The sequence below is a fragment of the Cryptomeria japonica genome, chromosome 7, assembly GCF_030272615.1.
Source record: "Cryptomeria japonica chromosome 7, Sugi_1.0, whole genome shotgun sequence".
NCBI classification, from domain to species: Eukaryota; Viridiplantae; Streptophyta; class Pinopsida; order Cupressales; family Cupressaceae; genus Cryptomeria; species Cryptomeria japonica.
Genome location: NC_081411.1, coordinates 772,941,776 through 772,960,384, shown reverse-complemented (window position 1 = coordinate 772,960,384; position 18,609 = coordinate 772,941,776). Strand labels below are relative to the sequence as shown.

At 37.7% G+C, this 18,609-nt stretch overlaps 1 protein-coding gene across 6 annotated transcripts in view; it reads left to right on the top strand.

Moving 5' to 3' along the window:
- LOC131063469 (golgin candidate 4) overlaps nt 1–18,609 on the top strand; it is a 100,382-nt gene that overhangs the window by 25,227 nt on the left and 56,546 nt on the right. For all 6 annotated transcript variants that reach the window (XM_057997280.2, XM_057997279.2, XM_057997281.2 and 3 more), the window contains exons 3-4: nt 1,531–1,656; nt 1,780–1,818. In XM_057997280.2, coding sequence (XP_057853263.1) covers nt 1,531–1,656; nt 1,780–1,818 — 165 coding nt within the window. The remainder of the gene's footprint in view (nt 1–1,530; nt 1,657–1,779; nt 1,819–18,609) is intronic.

Below are 18,609 nucleotides of genomic sequence, written 5' to 3'. Positions count from 1 at the left end.
GAAGCTTCATCGTGCTGATTTAGCAGGAAATAATGTTTGAGTGTTAAAAGATTTTGGTATGAAAAGCTGTCAAAATACTGATGGGATGCGTTTAAGATAAAAAAGTTTTTTTAGCAGTGTTATTGATAGATAGTGATTAAGGATGAATGTAGTTGAATCAAACTTGTGTTTTATTGCACTGGTTTTTAATTTCCTTGTGAAGTTCATAAAGGAACATAATCTGTTTTTCAGTATGAAGGAAGATTGAGTATTTGATCTTCCAGTGTGTTGCTTCCTGGTCGTAAAGAAAGTTTTTATGGTTAGATATTATCAAAAATTTGTGCTGTAAAGTCATATAACATGTGCAGAGGTGTAAAAAGTCTATCTTGATATTCAAAAATCAGAGAGGTTGGAGCCTCAGGATTTCTTTATAGTTGGTGCTCATTTAAGGTTGATGCCTTTGTTTTGAGTTGGTGCTCATAATGTGAGTTGTAGCTCACTTTTGTAATAGGGTTGGTGCCCAATTTCATTTACGATAGTTATTCTGTGCCATGGTTTTTACCCAAAAGAGTTTTCCACGAGATAAATATTGTGTCATCTTTGTGATTTGTGTTCAGCTTTCTCATATGGTAAAATTTGTTCAAAGTTCTTAAGATACCGATTCACCCCCCGCCCCCCCTCTCATCTTTGGTTTTGTTTTCACTATATGGTCCATACCTTCAATAGAGTGCTTTTGGGGTTGAAGTTTAGTTGTAACAGTTTTGATCAAATGGTCTTTAAATAGCTATGATGTTTTGAAATATTTGCATTTTGAAAGCTATAATGTCTATGAAAGAAATATTAAGAAATAACAAGATGACGTAAATCATAATCACAAGTCTTTTCCAGTTGTTAGACACAGAGTAGTGAGAAAATTGATTCTTCTCTGCAGGAAAACAAGCAGTCAACTCTTTGCAAGTTATTGCTTTTTGAGTTTATGTTTGAATTGCATGTCCATGGTTCATAGATATTCAAATAAGTATAATGACATTTTTGAATAAGCTTATACGGTATACCTTTCTATTGGTGGTGTGCACCTTACTACAAATGATGAGTCCCTATTTCACAAATTATTGAATGTTATGTTTCGATGTCTATTTAAGTCTTTTTGTCATTGAATAGGAAATATCATTGTATTTGGAAACTATTTAAGATTTTTATATTTCTGGTTTTGCTAAGATTTTCTGATGTCTTGCTGAGCACAGTCGTACTCTTATTCTTTAGCTCTGCCCATTTGTTTCGCATAACAATTCATGTGAATCTAGGTAAAAGAATATCTTCATTCATTGCTTGCGTGCTTGGTTGCTAATACACTCCATGCAAGTATTTATAATTTTAATATATCATCTTTCTTGAATCTTATTTGAGGAAATGAAGTATAGTATCTGCTCGACTTGTAACATAAGTCTTGCTGTTGGACAAATCCACTTCAAATATAAAAAAAGGGACTTTTTGCATCAACTGTCTACTATGATCTAAATGCGACATTACTTGAATGAATTAAACTGCCAGGAAGAGCTGTCTAGGTTGCATCAGGAGAATGAAAAGTTGAAGAAAACAATGGTGGGGGTTTCTGCAGGACACATGCTACCTAATGGGGATGATAGAAGACATATGGAAATTACAGATGCTTCCAAGGTAATAGCATGATATATGATGCATATGGATAGATTATGGCAATTTTATTTGGTATGTATTAGTCCAAGCTAAGATCATCTTATCTTGGCTTTTCGTTTTTGTGTTGAAATTTCTGTATTGTAGGTTGGAGACAGTTCATCTAATGGGATGGATGTGCCACAGGTAAGATAATTTTGGAAAATATTTGATTATGGTAAATTTTCATTATAAACAATATGCAGCTCCATTATCCCCTTCTTTCATTATAGATTTAGAGGTAATGTTCATGGATACCTTTTTGTCATTAGATTAGTCATACAAGCACAACCTTATTTTTGGTGATCTTGTTCACTTTTGATGGAGGAAAGGGTGGTTAACTAGCCCATTTATGGTTTCAGAAACAGTTTTCAAATTGGCAAGAATTTTGAAATTAAATTGTGGATAATATCTGAGAAGTTTGTTATTCAGAATTTTTGAAGCTTATGCTAAAGACAACTGATCCGGACCCACAGAATTCTTCAACTCTTACCACCTGTGATAATTGAATGTGGAGACGAGAAGAAAAAATTCTTGTTAGTTTTGGATAGTTTTGAAAGATACATGCTTGAAGTGTGATTGCAAATTACTTGGTCCAACTAATATTAGTTAATGCATGTTCTATGCCATCCCTTGTTATGCGTTCTTCAGTGGTAGCAAGGGGTGGATTGCAAACATAAATTTGACATTCCTTTACTTGTCAAACTATTAATTTCAATAATAAACATAATATTACTGATAATGAATTAAGTAATGAAAAATAAAATATTAGTAAAAACAATAAATAAGTGGAACAAAAAATAAAAAAAATAGCAGTAAAACTAATTGGTAGTGAATGATATATATATATACCACTTTTTAGAACATTGCTTGTTTTTGCTTAAAAACATAACTTTTCACCACTTTTCACCACAATTATTGCCCTTGACAAAGTTACAACCTTTCGCTGGCCACTGTAGTTTAATTTTAATTAAATTCTTCTATATACTGGTGCCATCTATTACAAATATTTAACTCCACCTTTAATTATTACATTACATGGGCATTACTATTCTTTAGTCATCTAGATCGTAATTAAAAGGGCTGCAATTTGGTACATGTGGTGGGGGAATGACAATTTGCCCTTTCCAAGATTGCTTGTCCTCAAGCAATTTTAAATTTGCATGATAAAAAATGCTTGCTCCTTCCCAAGTGGCATCAGCCATAGGAAGATTCTTCCATTGGACCAAATATTTTGGAATAAACTTATTTCTTTACTTCATTTCTCTCAAGTCAATGATGGCTTCGGGTCATAAAGCGTGGTTAATTCTGGGCATATTATGATATGTTGACCTAGCACCTTCTTGAGGCGAGATACATGAAGACATTATGAATTCGATTGTTTGTAGGTGACTCCAATTCATAAGCTACTTCACGATCCTTTTTATAATTTATAAGGTCCATAGAATTTTGGCTTCAGTTTCGTTGCACCACTTCCCTTGAGGGAGTATTGTTTATATGGTTGTAACCTTAGGAAAAAAACCAAGTCTCCAATTCACATATTCTTTCAGATCTATGGCAATTAATAATACATGTTTTGTTGATTTTGGGCATGCTGTAAGATTTCTTTGAGTTTGTTTAAAATATTGACACTTTGTTGTACCAAGTATCATGTTCCAAGGACTGTACTATCTACAAGAATCAAATCTTCAAATGATATTGCCTCATAACCATATAGTGCCTTATAGGGAGTCATTCCTATTGACATATGATGGGTAGAATTGTAGCAATATTCTCCAAGATTTAACCATTTGAACTATGCTATTTGTTGCCCTATGAGATAGTTTTGTAAATACCCTTCAAGCCACTTATTTACAAGTTTAATTTTGCCACCCATTTGGGGGTGGTAGCTAGTGCTTGGGGTAAGTTTTGTTGTGGTCAACTTAAAGAGTTCTTGCGAAAATAAATTGAGGAATTCACCATCTCTGTCACTTATGATGTTTCTGGGTAGTCCATGTAGTTTAAAGATTTCTCTAAAGAAGAGATTAGCTACTTAGGGCACTCTATATTCAGAAGATATGACATGAAAATGAGCATTCTTAGTTAGTCTATTTACCACCACAAATATACAATCCTCTACTTGTACTTTCGGAAGCCCCATGATGAAATCCATTGAAATACTCTCCCATTCTTAATTTGGTATTGTGAAGGGTTGTAACAAACCAACTAGAAATGTTTGCTCTATCTTGTTTTTTTGACAAACCATAAATTCTCTAATATGCTTTAAATACATCACCTTTGAGGCCTTTCCAAGAGAATCTTTTCCTCACTTGTTTTTATGTTTTATAATAACCTTGATGACCTTCTAGTGGAGTATCATAGTATGCCCTTAAAAGTATCATAGTATGCCCTTAAAATCTTTTCTTTCATTTTTGATCTTGGGATGAGATATATTCAATCTTGGTAGAGAATGAGCTCCTCCACCACCTTGTACTTGTCGTCGTGTAGCTTGCCTTCCAATATATCATAGCTAATACATCCTTGGCATATTCAATGGGTATTAAATTTTTCCAATCAGCAAAAATATCCTTCATACAACATAAGTGAGGTCTTTGTGACAAAGCATTGGCCACACATTGTTCTTTCCCTTCATGTATGTAGTGTATCCTTCCTAAGCACTGACAACTTGTTTATTTTTACCCTAGACTTTTGAAAATTTCAGTCCCCACTCTTTAGAATGCAAGTTCTTGTTTGACGCTTCCCTTTAGCACGTTCTCGCCTTCATTTGCCACCAAGTCATGTCTCCTAGTCGCCCCTTTATCCAAATGTGGCACCAAGTCGAGCAATTTTTGAATTTTTGAATCCAACGTGCATGGTACTAAAATTCACAAAACCGTCGACTTCCCGACCACTCCCTGCTCTAATAAGTCCTTGTCGGTGATGTATGCAAAGAAACCCTTGCGTCGGTCAGTCGGGTGCAGTCCGAACCTTTACTCCTTTCATTTATGTGGTTCTTGAGTTCTTAAGTCTGCCGACCATCCGATTACTCTTTAGGATACCTTAGCTTTAATACTCTACGTCGGTCTTGTCTTTCTAGTCAGAAGGTCGGCCCTAACACCCTTGTCAGTGATGGTTTGAAAGTTCAAAAAGCCATCAACGCCCCAACTTAGAAGGCTTTTAATTCCCCAAGGAGCGGTCATTCAAAGTACATATGAGTACGAGGCACTAATAGCTGATTAGGTGGCGAAAGTAATACAAGCATGTTTGTGCAATTTTTGAAAGAGAATAAAGGTACCCCCGCCACCAGAATTAAATGAATTTAATGCTCCTTTAAAAGGTGATATCATTTCAAAAGAATTCATTTCATCTCAAGAGCTAGCAGAAAGAGACTTAGAGTTTTTGTGGTGGGAGGAGATTGCAGATGCATATGAATAGGTTAGGTTGGAAGATTTCTTTTCTTGTTCTCTCCTTTTTTTTTGAATTTAAAGGTGAAACCTCTTAGGAGCCTGATTGCTGTGGTAAATTGAGAATTCCCTCAGGAGTCTACTTAGCGAGACTCTAGTATATGGTCACCCTTTGCCCACTGGTGTCACAAAGCTTTTTGTAAATTGCCTTTTATATCAGCAGCTCCAAATCCTTGTTTCCTTCATGCCTCCCAATATAGAAAATGGTTTAGATGGTGTAGTAGACACAAAGCTAAGTGATGTGAGTGCATGGCATTTTAAGAAGAATGAGAGAAGAGTCTGCCTCTCCTCTTGCTAAGAAAGTCGTTGAAAGTGGCCTTCTTGAAGCCGGCGGTTTCCCATATGCCGTCCCTTGCCTTGAGTTAGTTGTTTCTTGTGCTAATCACTACCACCTTGAATCTCATGAAATTTGTACTTTCAATGGTTCGGTGTGTTGAGAACTGATGCATGAGCCTCACCGCCATGCAATATTTTGATGATTACAATGTTGCGGTTCTAATTTTAGGCTGCTAGTTTAGAATTTAGTTTACATTGGTTTATTTTTAGATCTATCAGTTAAATAAAGCTGTGCGAATAATGTATGATAAATGCATGTTGAAAGAGTCTCGTTCTCTCCTATTTGTAAGTGAATGCTCTGTTTTAAGTTGCATGATTATAATTGATTGAAAGGGGCTATGACCTCTATAAAAAGAGAGGATTATTGCTGTTTGATACAGCCCGTGAGAAGAATAAAGAAACCTGAGAAAGACCTCTAACAGAGGCACTATGTAATCAGATTTGCATGAATAAATAAAAGAAATTTATGTGTGTAAATATGTGCTCTATTTTTCCTCTGTTTCTGTGTTTCGATTTCTACACGGTGCTTGTCAGAATCAATTCTGAAATTGTGTCTCAAGTGCTTAGGCTTCTCGAAAGGGAACAATTTGTAAATGTATTTGTGGTGTCCGGGTTGGATTATTTTTTAGGTAAAATGGAATGGTGCTTGAATCGAATTGCAACCAGCTGGTTAAAGGTTAAGATTCAAGAAGGGTAAATCAAAACTCCCTTTAGTGCTAAAAAGGGATCATTTTCAAGATGAAATATCTGATTCCATTACCCTTCCACACCAGGTCGTGGGAAGTGCTAAAGCGGAGGATTTTCCATTTTGGATGTGTCAATTTATGATTCTTATTTGCGGCGATAATTCATACATTGACTGGGCTACACTCATGAGCCAACATTTACATGAGCAATTGGCTAGTTATTGACGAGGAGCATCTTTTAATATGTGCTCGCTGTTTACATATATCCTTGCCAGCAAAGAGGTGTCTTGGCCAGGGTTGCAACCCCTAAGTCTTCCGATTGCGACGTACCCATATATGATTATTTCCTGCAGTTGCAAAGGAAACTAGGATTGAAAGATTATCTCTGTGTCAATGATGCTTTCTTGTGGACAATGATTAAGAGAATTGAAGGTTCGCCTGAGAGGAGATTATCCTCGGAAGCTACAACTCTAATAACCCAATTTGGCAGCTATTTTATTTAATTTGACAGTTTCTCATATATAAGGATTGGAGGTTATGAGGATACTCCATACAAATTGCCTAAGTATGTCTTAGATTATTTTGTGCTGCTGGAAGTTTGCCGCCAAATGGCGAAGGTGAATGTAAAATATGTTGAACACATGAAGAAGAAAGGGTATTCTTTTCCCATTTCCTTATTTGATTTTTCTTGCAAAAGCAATGAGGCCGCCAAGTCGGCAGGTAAGATTTTGGCCAAGTTTGGCCAAGTTCAATTTTCAGTTCTTGTCACATAGGCCCTATTACAATAGCAAAGGCTACGTTCGAGCCCATTTTCATGGATCTAGAACATATTTGCATCAACCATGATTAGAGGATTACTAGGAAGATTGCCTAGATATCAGAGAAGTACAAAAGTGGGATTACATGAGGTTGACACTAGATCAAGTCAAGGCCTTTGAGCTTCCTCTGTTTATCCTTGAGGGTTTGGTTGATGATGGTTTTGAGATAATTGATGAAACTCATCAAAATGTTGCTCTGGTCAGATAAGGATAATGTAGATATTGAGAGCAGGACCTTGCATGTCTTGGAGAGGACAAGAAAATGGATTGAGAAGAAGGCAAGAGAATGCGCTGGTTCCTCCACACAGAAAGGGGCATCAAATCAAGAACATAGCACTTCTTAGAATCCTGCCACCTCTAAAACCCCAACCATCTCAACTCCTACACCCTAAAGGAGTAATTCTCAATCCAGAGGAGATGGAGAACAACCAGAGGACAATGCAAAGCTGAAATCTGTGTGCGAAGAGGATGCACCAACCTATTCAAAAGGAAAAGTGAACGAAGAAGCTTCTGTTCCTGCTACCCCCGCCTCAGAAAACCTGTCAACTATTGTGGGCGATGTCCAAGAAAATGTTTCTTTTATCTTCAACTAGATCGGTGGAGATAACATTGCCAATACTTTTGTTGATAGTTCTGATTTCTCCCTACCCAATGATTCTGCCCCTGCTGATTCTACACCTTCGCTACCAACGGACACAATAACTATTGTTCCTAGTTCATCTGCTCTTGCTTCGCCCCCATGGCTGAAAAAGGCTGTAGAAAAGAAAAATAGATATATATCTATGCTAGACACAAAAGTGGACACCGTGGCTAAATTATTACAGGGAAGCCCCACTCCCAAAAAGGCTAGAAGGATGTCTAGAATGATTGCTGACCCTGTTTCAGGTCACAGATTTTTGGAGATTGCAGATCCCATCGGTGATAAGAGTGAACATGAAGTTACAGAATTGGACTTCACCTTGAGTAGAGTAGATATGGGTCTAACTACAGTTGAAGGAGACATTTATCACACTAAATTCTCTGTAGGCGTCCTATTGAAAAGGGTCAAGCTTGAAGTACAAAAGAATGTGGTGTTGCAAAAGCAGGTAAATACTTTGACTTCCTTCATCCAATTTATTTTACAAACAAATAATCAATCTATGGGTCAAATTGAAAATGTTCCTATTGAGGGGTTGGACCCTAGTAAATTAAAGCAAATTAAAAGGAACCAGTCTGTCACTTTAGCCGTAGACAATTGGGCCAGCAAAATTATATTGGATGGTGCGTAGAAGAGTCTATGAGAGCTTAACAATGAGTTACAAAATGTGAAAAGAGAGAAAAACAATTTGTCCATGATCCTTCATGAGTTGCAGGAAGTTTTGAAGTTACCATTGGCCCTTTTGATCAACGAAGGGATAATCAGCAATCAAGGCGAAAATGAATCAGACTCATGGGTAAATATGTTGGAGTGGAAGATTTCCTTAGTAAATATGTTGGGGTGGGAATTAGAGAGGAGTTAAATAGATTCTTAGAGCTCATCTTAGATTTATGTTTTGGAGATTGAATGAAGAGAAATTGCTGGTTGAACAGAATTCTTACAAGGGCTTTTTGAGGATGAAAACCTTCAGAAAAGACATCCATTTTGAAAGTGAAAGATCTATCCTGTTGGATCTGCAGATGATTTCACACAGGAATTACAAAAGGCTTCATTTGAGAAGATTTCAGATTGTTTCAGATAGTATCTTCTGGTTTGATAGAGAAAATCATTGTGAACATAGTGAAGACAGGAAGGGCAAATTTAGAGGGTAAAAATCAGTCACCTATGACTCCTTATGATAGCCGCACCCTTCCCCATGCTGGCCGTACAACTAGAATGAGGACGTGGGGGTTTGAGGGATCAAAATGCCTAAGTTTGAAGGAACCTCTTTTGCTGTTGTGAGTCGCCTAGGTCTCATCTTCAGAAAAATAACAATTTTGAAGGGGTTGGAGCAGTTTGGGAGGAGTGGCGTCCAAATTCATAGCTTAAGTTTTGCTGCTACAAAGTATGAATCAGACTTGTGTATATTCATATCATATGGGTATGTCATAAAGTTGATATTTGATTAATATTTTCATCTGGGTATTTGTAATAACCCCTCTTTTCGTTGTATGCAACTATGGAACAATGAAAATGAATGATATTGATTGTTTGGGCTTATTGTAATGTTGAATGTTTGCATTTTAAATTATCTTTATTAGCTGCAATCTTTGTCTTCAATATTAAAAGAGGAAAACTAAAAAATATAAGTAAAAGCATATTACATTGGTATCAGAGCTGGCTTTCTTGCCAACCTGTGTTTCCTATGAGCGAAAGAGAATGAAGATACTTAAACAGAGAACAAAGGAAAACCCATTGGTGGCCCCCTCAAGTACCAGATAGGGAAACTATTTCAAGAATCCTTGGTTTAGATTAGGATTTGGCCACAAGCAGTGGAATAGGTGAGGTTAAGCCCATAGGTGAGGTTGAACAAGGTGAAGTGAACATGGCTGGTAGAGATCGAGAGCGTGGAGGACCAAGAGAAGATCCTAGCACAAGAGACATTCTCAATTTTGCAGCTAGGGGACAACATGATACAAAGCAATGCATTGTTCAATTGATGGATATGTTGGCTCAACATCAACAAATTTTGGGCAACAACAACAACCACAATAACAATAACAATGGTGGAAATAATAGCCAAGGAGATAATTTGGTAAACAACAAAATTGCAAATGAGCGTACTAGAATAGCTAACTCAAGGCCTTTCATGCCCATCTTTCCTCCTAGAGTCCAACCACAAGTTGATCATGGACCTACACTTAATGAAATTGCCGGATCAGCTCTTGCAAGATTGGAGGGATGCAGGTTCAAATTTTCAAACTGAGATGTCTTTCAGGGACTATGTTGACCTCAGAATGAAGCACAGACCTCCTAGGGTGGAAGAGCTCACAATAATGGATCAGGAAAAAAGGTTGGCAAGCTAACCATTCCTTAATATGATGGGTCGGAAAAGAAAACAACAAGAGCATGGGTGTAGAAATTAGATACCTATTTCTAGCTTAATTCCATTCCAGAAGATGAGGCAATCAAATATGCTGTTATTCTCTTGAATGGTACTGCTCATGCTTACTCTGGGACATGATTAGAAAAATAATTTTGCAAAGTTCATGAAAAGGCTCATTGACAAATTTGATAAGGCCCTAGAGCTACATTTTAAGAAGTTAGCTCAGTTAAAACTATGGGGTTCTGTGGATACTTACATCACGGATTTCTAGAGGTTGTTAGTGTTGGTGACAAATATTTCAGAAGGGAGAATCATTGTTTTATTCATGGCTGGTTTATCAAATCCTTTGAGGGGTTGGATTAAGGCACTTAGTCCACCTAATTACAAGATGTCATCAAGAAAGCTAGAGATATGGAATCTTCCGCTTCAAGAAGTAAATTTCAAAGGGATTCCTACATAAGAAGGACAAAGACAAAAGATATTTTCAGAAGGAATCAAATCAGACTAGGAAACGGACAACTTGATTGGATAGTGAACAACTTAATGATCTCAGAAGGAAAAAAATATGTTTTCGTTGCAGGGAGCCATGGGATCTATCTCATAAGTGTGCTATTAAAGCAAAGGATAAGTAAATTGAATACTTTTCAATAGATGAGACATCTTCAGAAAATTCAGATCAGCACACAGATTCAAAGAGTAGTGAAGAAGAGAATGCATTTGAGGATATGGAAAAGGAACAAGGTTGTTATGGAACCATTGCCCAACTTCTAGTTTTCAGAAAGTGGGATCATATAAGGTTAGGGGTGTTCTATGTGGGCAGCGAATAATATATCTCATTGATCAATGTGGGTTTTGTGGCGAAGAGAGGACTCTAAACAAATTCTTTTTAAGGATTTAAAGTAATGATGGTGGGCAGATTTAAACTCACTTGCACTCGAAAGATCTCTAACTTGAGTATACAATTAGGTGAGTATGAGTTGAAAGATGATTTCTATGTGGTGGGTATTGGAGATACTGATGTGGTTCTTGGGATGCATTGGGTGCAGACTCTTGGGGAGTTCACTATGAATTTGAATACTATGGAAATGAAGTTTGAATCCAAGAGGAAGAAAATAGTGTTCATAGGGATGCCGGATGGTGGTTTGAGAGAAGTCTTCTTTAAGAGGATGGAGAGGCCAATAAGGCATGATTAGGTTGAATGGGTAGCCAGGCACATCATAATGCCTACAGTCATAGGGCAGCAGAAGAGCAGTTATCACCTAGATATTCAGACCTTGCTATCCAAGCACAACAAGGTGTTCAGAAGTATACCGCCTAGAATACCACTAGAGATAGGTATTGAGCATGTCATAGAGTTGGAGGAGGATATAAACTAGTGATCGCTAAATCGTATAGACATTCAAAGAGACACAAGGATGAAATTGAAAAGGCCATAAAAGAGTTACTTTACATGGGACATATTAGACTCAACAAGAGTCCTTTCACTTCTTCAGTATTGCTGATTAAGAAAAAAGATGGCACATGCAGATGTGCATTCATTATAGGGCACTGAACAAAAGGACTATTAAGAATAGGTATCCTATCCCTCAGATTGATGAGCTTATTGATGAATTGCACGGTGCTTGTTACTTTTTTAAGATCGATTTGAGGTCAGGCTGCCAACATTTTAGAATGCAAGCGGGGGATGTAGAGAAGATAGCCTTTAGATGCCATTTTAGACACTTTGAGTTCTTGGTGATGCCTTTTGAGTTATCTAATGCCCTGACCGCTTTTCAATCATGTATGAACCAAGTCTTTTGTAAGTAGCTAAGGAAGTTTGTCCTTATATTTTTTAATGATATTCTGATCTTCAACAAGACTGTGGAAGAGCACATGAGGTACCTTGATGAGGTGTTAAGCATCCTAGAGAGGGAGTCATTGTACATCAAGGAGTCTAAATGTGATTTATGACAAATCTTCTTTACCTTGGCCATATTCTTAGCTCTAAGGTTGTTACAGTGGACTCCGATAAGATCAAAGCAATCATAGATTGGTCACCACCCACCAATCTCTTACGACATAAGGTATTTTTGGGGTTATGCGATTTCTATAGAAGATTTGTTAAGGGCTTTTCATAGGTGGCAGCTCCACTCACAGATTTGACCTAGAAGGGCGTATTTGCTTGCTCAAATGTAGCATAGAAATGCTTTGATCACTTCAAATAGGTGATGTGTACTTGCCCAGTGCTAGCTATCTTGGTTTTTTTCAAGCCTTTTGAGTTGGAGTGTGATGCTTCTAGAGAAGGAATAGGTGCTGTTTTGATAAAGGATAAGCATCTGATTGCTTGTGAGAGTAGGAAGTTAAGGGTTATTGAGAGAAGTTACTTGATATATGATAAGGAGATGTTGTCCATTATGCATGCTTTGGCCAAGTTCAAACCCTATCTTGTAGGAGGAAGATTCATTGTTAAACCCGATCACGACAACCTCAAATACTTCTTGAATTAGAAGGACCTTCATGATAGACCAACAAAAATGGGTAAGCAAGCTTCAGGCTTATGACTTTGACATTGTGTATGTGAAAGGAAAGACAAATGTAGTTGTAGATGTCCTATCCAGGAGACCTCACTTGTGTTTTTTAGTGGAGGTTATGATGGATTGGAGAGAGTTGATAACATAAGCATCAACTTGGAGTGAGATAACAAAAAACATAAAACAGGCTGCTAGGTGGCTAGAGACATGTAGGAGGAGGAGGGGGATCCAAGTCATTTGGATTGCCCCATACATTAGTGGGGTTCAAGGTAACCATAGGAGGGTCCCAACCATCATTAGCATTAACGTTTTCTCTTCTGTTTTCTTTAGTAACCACTCAAGCGGGTGAGATTGCAAGAGCTGGACAAAGAAATGTGCTGGGGTTTGGCCAGCCCAAAGCTCCTCCTCTACCAATAGATGGCAAAGAGGTAGAGCACCTACTACCAAGCCACAACTAGCTGTATTGAGCGGGATCCCTTCTTATGGGAGGAGAGGCCTATGAATGAGCCTCTTGATGACCATAGGTAAGCTGGTTATGGCATCGATGATGCCTACGAGGAGACTAACCCCTAGTTGGGGAGGGAGTGGAGGGTACCTTGGCCACAACACAAGGAGCATTACTCTAATGATCCAGTAACACTTGTAAGTGGCCACCTCAAGTGCAATTTTATTAACTTGCACTAGAATCTGCAATAACACATTAGAATAAATCATATCTTAAGCATAAATAAAAAATTGACAATCAACATAACATAAAAAATAGCAGATTTTCTATCTTTCAATATGCTAAATAGAATCTTCACCCTGAAAGCATGTTAGATGTGAATGAATTTGAAAAAATAGCAGATTTTCTATCTTTCAATATGCTAAATAGAATCGTCACCCTAAAAGCATGTCAGATTTGAATGAATTTGTGAGGGATGCAAGGCCAATCCCTTAATAAGACCAATTGCCAAGAAAATTACTTAGGTTTGAATGGCTTGAAGAAGTCATGTGGACATTGAGGATTAGGATTGCCCAAATGGGATAATTTGGAACCAACAGGGAGTCCTTGAAACAAAAGATTTTTTGAGTTTTTGGGCGAGCGACTTGGGTTGTGAATTAGGCAAAGTTTTTATTCTCTGAAATTTTCTAATGTTATTGTTGTTTGCCATCATCTGATTTTCTTTTTACCGTATTGATTATCTTTAGTGATTTAAACACTAAGCAATTCATTAATAAAAGCTTAATGACTGTTTTCAGTCACATGCACATTTTAACAATCAGATGTTAATTTAACTAATTAGATTATAATCAGACTGTGAATAAACAGTAACAGCAATAAAGCACAAGACAAAAGACACCAATACCCTGGGAAAACCTCCCTCTTGGAGGTGAAAAACCCAGCCTCAAATACAATATGTATTATCTCAAATGTAGGCAATTACAAGGCAATAACTTATCTCAGATTGCTGTATATCAGTGAGGATTGCAGCTCTTCATCAACAGCAGATGGTTAGGAGGAGCAGCAGATGTCTAGATCAGATTCGCACAAGAGGAGACCTTATTGAATTCACATGAAGATCTTTGACAACTTCGCCACACACAATCAACCTTGAAGAGTTCGCACAACTTCGCACAAGTTCGCATGAGGAAGGATCGCTGCTAGGAGAGCAGATAGCATTTCCGTGATATGATGATTGTCTAATGGCTTCATTTGCTGTTATATTTATATCCATCTTTGGTGCCAACCCTCAAGTCGGCTTGCATTTAGTTTATTGATTTATTTTATTTATTGCCTTTAACGATACAAGTTTGGGTCCAGCCCAAAGCTACAATTTAGTGTCTCCACGTTACAAGTTTGGGTCTAGCTCAAAGTTACAATTAATTTCCTCCACGTTACATGTTTGGGTCCAGCCCAAAATTAGATTTACATAAGAGATAGTACGTGTGTATTTTAATTGTCATTGACAACATTAAAATACAATAGATAGGTATCCGAGCTAGCTACTATTTCAACACTCCCTCTAAGCTAGGGAGGATATTTGCCACTCGTCATGATCCATTCATGACTTTCATCTTGCATTGCCCGCAAGGATGAATGTATAAGCTTCATAGAGTATACCTGCAATAAAACACATAAATATCATGAACTCATTTCATGATTTCCATCTTGCATTGCTCGCAGAGGATGGATCCACCTTGCATTGCTTGCAGAGGGTGGAAGAGGTCTTACACCTCATCCCTCTCCCAGAGAAGGATACAATGTCACCTTGCATTGCTCGCAGAGGGTGGAAGATGCAGATTGAATTGCATCACTAACATTGAGACTCCCTCTCAATCAATGCCGTGTTCTCCACAATTCCAAGCTTCTCTCTGAAGTACTCAAACTTCACCCGAGCTAGAGGCTTGGTGAGAACATCAAAAACCTATTCATCAGTGCTGATATATTTCAGTTGGATGGCACCTCTTTGTGCCATATCACGAATATAGTGATAATGAGTTTCCACGTGTTTTGACCTGTCATGAAACACGTGATTATTAGACATTTTAATACAACTCTGATTATCACAATAAATAACAGTGGATTCCCAAGGTTGTCCAATCAACCCAGCAAGAAGCTTGCGAAGCCAAACTGCTTCTCTAGTTGCCACACTTGAAGCAATGTATTCAACTTTTGCAGTACTTAATGCAACTGAGGACTGTTTCCTACTGGCCCAAGAGATCATAGCGGAACCCAAGCTGAAACAGATTCCTGAAGTGCTTTTCCTGTCAATAACACTTCCACCCCAATCAGAATCAGAGTAGCCTTCCAAATTGATTACTGTGTTGATTGGATACTTCAGCCCATAGCCAATTGTTCCACGCAAGTATCTCAGGATGTGCTTGGCTGCCACCAAGTGAACATGCTTTGGCTGGTTCATGAATTGGCTAAGTGCACTCACTGCATAGCAAATGTTTGGTCTAGTGTTGACTAGATACATTAAGGATCCAATCAATTGCCTGTACTCTGAAGGATCTACAAAATCAGAGTTAGCTGCAGAAATACTCAACTTCTTCAAGTTAGTTTCCATAGGAGTAAACATAGGTTTACAATCCATCATACCAAATCTTTTCAATATATCAATAGTATATTTACCTTGATTTAGAATAATTTCATTAGGTCTTTGCCACACTTCTCACCCTAGAAAGTAATGCATTAGACCTAGATCCTTCATTTCAAATTCAGTAGCTAATTCTTTCTTACACCTAATGATGGGACTATCTTCACCAGTTAGAAATAAATCATCTACATATAGAACCAGAATTAACATTTCACCATTAAATACTTTAAGGTAAATGTTAGGGTCAGCATCATTCTTATAAAATCCTAAACCGACTAAGTACTTATCAATTCTTTCATACCAAGCTCTAGGAGCTTGCTTGAGGCCGTAGAGAGCTTTCTTCAATCTGCACACATGAGTTTCTCTATTATGAATCTCACAACCTTGAGGTTGTTCAATATGGATTTCTTCCTCAATAACACCATTAAGGAAGGCAGTCTTTACATCCATCTGATGTAATTTCAAACCTTTGGCTGCATCAATAGCTATAATAGTTCTAATGGAAGTATATCTAGCAACAGGAGCAAATGTTTCTTCATAGTCTATGCCTTTCTTTTGAGAAAAACCACGAGCTACAAATTTAGCTTTATATTTCTCTATTCTACCATCAACAACATGTTTAATTTTAAACAACCATTTGGAAGAAACAACAGACTTACCTTTAGGTCTAGGCACAATATCCCAAACATCATTCTTGATGATGGATTGATACTCTTCGTCCATGGCTAGCTTCCATGCTTGCTGGTTCATGGCTTCTTCTATGTTGGATGGTTTAGCCTCAATGATGTTGCACATCATTGCAGCATAGTTGGAGAGCTTCTGAGGTCTCTTACTTTCTTTGAAAGTGCCACTAGGAGCTGCAAACTTTTCTGCATCTTGAATTGTGCTTCTAACCCAAAGAGGTCTTTTTTTGCTAACTGCAATGTCTCTAGGTCCATCAGTTGGAACCAGAGGCTTAGGAGGATCATCATGCTCAATAGGTTCAGGAGGTTCAATAGAGTCCCTCTGAATCTCAGGGTTAGTATCAATATCCATATTTTGATTATCATTGACTTCTTTATCAATATCAATAAGAGAACTTTTAGATTTCTTGAAAGCAATATTTTCTTCAAAGGTGACATCCCTACTTACCTCAATGTACCTTTGATCAGGAATGTAGATGCGAAATGCCTTGGAAGATTCACTATATCGAACAAGGATACCCTTCTTCCCAGAAGGTTCTAACTTAGTGCTCTTTTCCTTTGGCACATGAACATAGACAGGACTTCCAAAGATCCTTAGGTGGCTGATATCTGGTTTGACTCCAGTGAAAGCTTCCTCATGAGTTATGTTCTTCAGGACACGGTGAGGGCATCTATTCTAAATGTACACTGCAGTCTTGGATGCTTCAGCCCATAAGAAGGTTTGCAGGTCTTGATCGTGAATCATAGCTTTGGCAGCTTCAAGAATGACTATTCTTTCGTTCAGCTACACCATTTTGTTGAGGATTGTAGGGAACACAAAACTCCCTCTTAATTCTTGTTTCTACACAAAAGTCATTGAAGCTACTTGAGGTGTATTCACCTTCATTGTCAGATCTTAACACTTTAATTCTTTTACCAGACATATTTTCAGCTAGAGCTTTAAATTCTTGAAACCTACTTAACACTTCATTAGATTCTTTAGATTTTAGAAAGTAAATCCAAGTCTTTCTAGAAAAGTCATCTATAAATGTAACATGGTATAGAAATCCGTTAGGTGAAGGAACAAACATGGGTCCACATAGATCAAAATGAAAAAATGCTAATTTTTCCTTAACTCTACTTTCACTTTTATGAAATGGACTTTTAGTGTTCTTACCTAATGCGCAACCTTTGCAAGCATCATCATGAAATTGATTAAGTTTAGGCATACCTTTAACCATCTTTTCAAGAGAAGGAAGTGCCTGATAGTGAAGATGACCGAGCCTTCTATGCCATAGCTCACTAGATTCAGGAGCTTCATGAATGAGTGCTCGAATGGGGTTAGCTAAAAGCTTATACAAACTATCATATCTATTTCCAATAACACGAGCAGATTTAATACTAGATTTTTGAGGCCATGCAAGTACTCTACCCTCAGAAAATGCTATTTGATAACCTTTATCTTCTAGAGCAGAAATAGAAATTAAATTCCTCTTAATTCCAGGGACAAATGAAATATCACTAAGATGCAAGGACATGCCAGATTCTAAATTTAAAGAAGTGCTACCAAAACCTCTTATCAAATACTGAGCATCATCACCAATTACCACATGAAGGTTGGACTCTTTCTCCATCAAGTTTGAGAGATGCTTTCGATATCCCGTGATGTATCTAGATGCACCACTGTCTATCAACCAAGTGTTGCTATCGGTTGGCACATTGCTGGACAAGGCAAAAATGAAGAGGTAGTCTTCATTATCCTCTGAGTTTGCAACTTCATTCAGGTTGGCCTCTCCTTGCATGGGTGGGTTCTAACATTCTTTAGCATAATGTCCAAACTTGTCGCATATGAAGCAACGGACACGTGAAAGATCCCTTGGCTTCTTCCTTGAATCGTAAGCAGGAGGTCTGAAGTCTCTATCTCTTTGGAAGTTGTTATTCTTCCAATGGCCTCCCTTTCTTCTAACATGTTGAGATGCAATCACATGTTGATCTCCTCCATGAGAGCCTTTATGCATTTCTCTAGCAGCAAGGCGTGACTCCTCTTGAATGCAATTTGACTGGAGGCTATCGAAGGAAGGGAATTCAGCTCTTCCACTTATGCTTTGAATAAAAGGATCCCAAGAGTCAGGAAGACCATTCAAAGCAATCATGACAATATCCTTGTCCACAACCTCGCTTCCAATGGCATTGAGTTGGTCCTTCAATTCTGAAATCTTCATGAAGAAGTACATGACTGAATCTCCTTTGCTCATTTTGACTTGAAGAAGTTGCTGCCTCAATGTAAGTGTCCGGCTGATGTTGTTGATCTCATATATCCCTTCTAGATGTTTAAACATCTCTCGGGCTGTCTTCAATTTGGAGATGACTGGAACAAGACGATCCTTCACGGAATCAA